Source organism: Myotis lucifugus, unplaced genomic scaffold, assembly GCF_000147115.1.
Source record: "Myotis lucifugus unplaced genomic scaffold, Myoluc2.0 scaffold_157, whole genome shotgun sequence".
NCBI lineage: Eukaryota > Metazoa > Chordata > Mammalia > Chiroptera > Vespertilionidae > Myotis > Myotis lucifugus.
The window spans coordinates 817259-818739 of record NW_005871205.1 but is presented as its reverse complement, the minus strand read 5'-3'; the positions used below and the strand labels follow the sequence as shown (position 1 = coordinate 818739).

General features: G+C 52.9%; 1 protein-coding gene across 1 annotated transcript in view; it reads right to left on the bottom strand.

The window, feature by feature from the left end:
* Nucleotides 1-106: 106 nt before the first annotated feature.
* Nucleotides 107-1481, bottom strand: part of LOC102417422 (galectin-9B-like) — a 15332-nt gene continuing 13957 nt past the window's right edge. Inside the window, exons 6-7 of the mRNA XM_023759484.1 lie at nt 461-600; nt 107-317 (exon numbers count right to left, since the gene is read on the bottom strand). Coding sequence (XP_023615252.1) covers nt 107-317; nt 461-600 — 351 coding nt within the window. The remainder of the gene's footprint in view (nt 318-460; nt 601-1481) is intronic.

The following is a 1481-nucleotide window of genomic DNA, read 5'->3' as shown; positions in this document are numbered from 1 at the left end:
AATAGTAAAACCATAATAACAACCATTTGTGGGGCCCAGAGCCCTCACCCAAGAGGCCCTCTTGTTCAAGGGGCCCCCAGACACCCTCCATCGCTCCCTCCCTCCTTCATCTGCCCCTTCGGAGCCCCCTGGAGCTCCAGGCTGGGCACCTTACCAAGAAGCCCTGGCCTCGGACGAAGGGCATACTCCGATTCAGGCCGCGCTCCTCAGGCCCCCAAGAGTTATTGGTCTGCGTATTGCGGACCACGGCGTTCTCATCGAAACGGGGGTTCAGGTGGAAGGCGATGTCATTCCCGGAGCGCAGGTTGATGTGGAACCTGGGGGTGGGCAGCTGACATGGATCTCTGCCCACCGAGTGCTGGGCCCCGGCCCCTCCCAGCCTGCCCAGAGCTGGGGGTGGGGGGTGGGGAGAGCCAGAATGACCTTGGGGTACCTCTCCGCCCTGAGAGCCCAGGCTTACCTCTGAGCATAGGGCAGGACGATGCCTGTAATGGTGATGCTCTTGGAGGGGTACAGCCCCCCAGGGATGCTGGTGAAGAATGGTATTGGCTGTCGGGAGGAGAGGGGCAGGTCAGCCAGCGGCAGCCAGGGAGGCGACCGCTGTCAGGGGAGCTCTCTGCCAATGTCCATGAATTTGGACTGTCACCCAAGTTTGACAACTGTGTCTGTGCGTCATATATTTTCAAGAAAGAATCGTGATAGCCCTAGCTGGTTTGGCTCAGTGGATAGAGCCTCGGCCTGCGGACTGAAGGGTCCCAGGTCTGATTCCGGTCAAGGGCATATGCCCGGGTTGCAAGCTCAATCCCCAATAGAGGGCGTGCAGGAGGCAGCCAATCAATGATTCTCACCATGGATGTTTCTAACTCTCTCTCCCTCCCCCTTCCTCCCTCTGAAATCAATAAAAATATTTTTTTAAAAAATAAATAAATTTAACAACAACAACAAAAAGAATTGTGATAGCTTTACTTGGTTAGCAAATAAGGAAAACTTTCCAGTGTTCCTCAAATTTATGAGCTTAAACTGCCACGGAAAGTCCTAGCCGGTTTGGCTCAGTGGATAGAGCATCGGCCTGCGGACTGAAGGGTCCCAGGTTTGATTCCGGTCAAGGGCATGTACCTTGGTTGCAGGCTCCTCCCCAGCTTGGGCCCTGGTCAGGGCACGTGCAGGAGGCAACCAATCGATGTTTCTCTCATATCGATACTTCTCTCTGTCTTTCCCTCTCTCTTCCACTCTCTAAAAATCAGTGGAAAAATATCCTCGGGTGAGGATTAAAATTAAGTAAATAAATAAACTGCCGCGAAAAGAACTTTGCTGGACACAAAAGGATACTTGGGCTGAGAAGAAAAGGCCATATAATATGCTTGTGAAGAAGGGGCCCTTTTGAAGGTGAAAGCTCCTTTCAACCTTCTTCTAATTTCCCGGGATGTTTGAAGAACGTCAGCTCACCGAAGGGCTGCTTTTCACTTTGTGAGCTGCCCCTC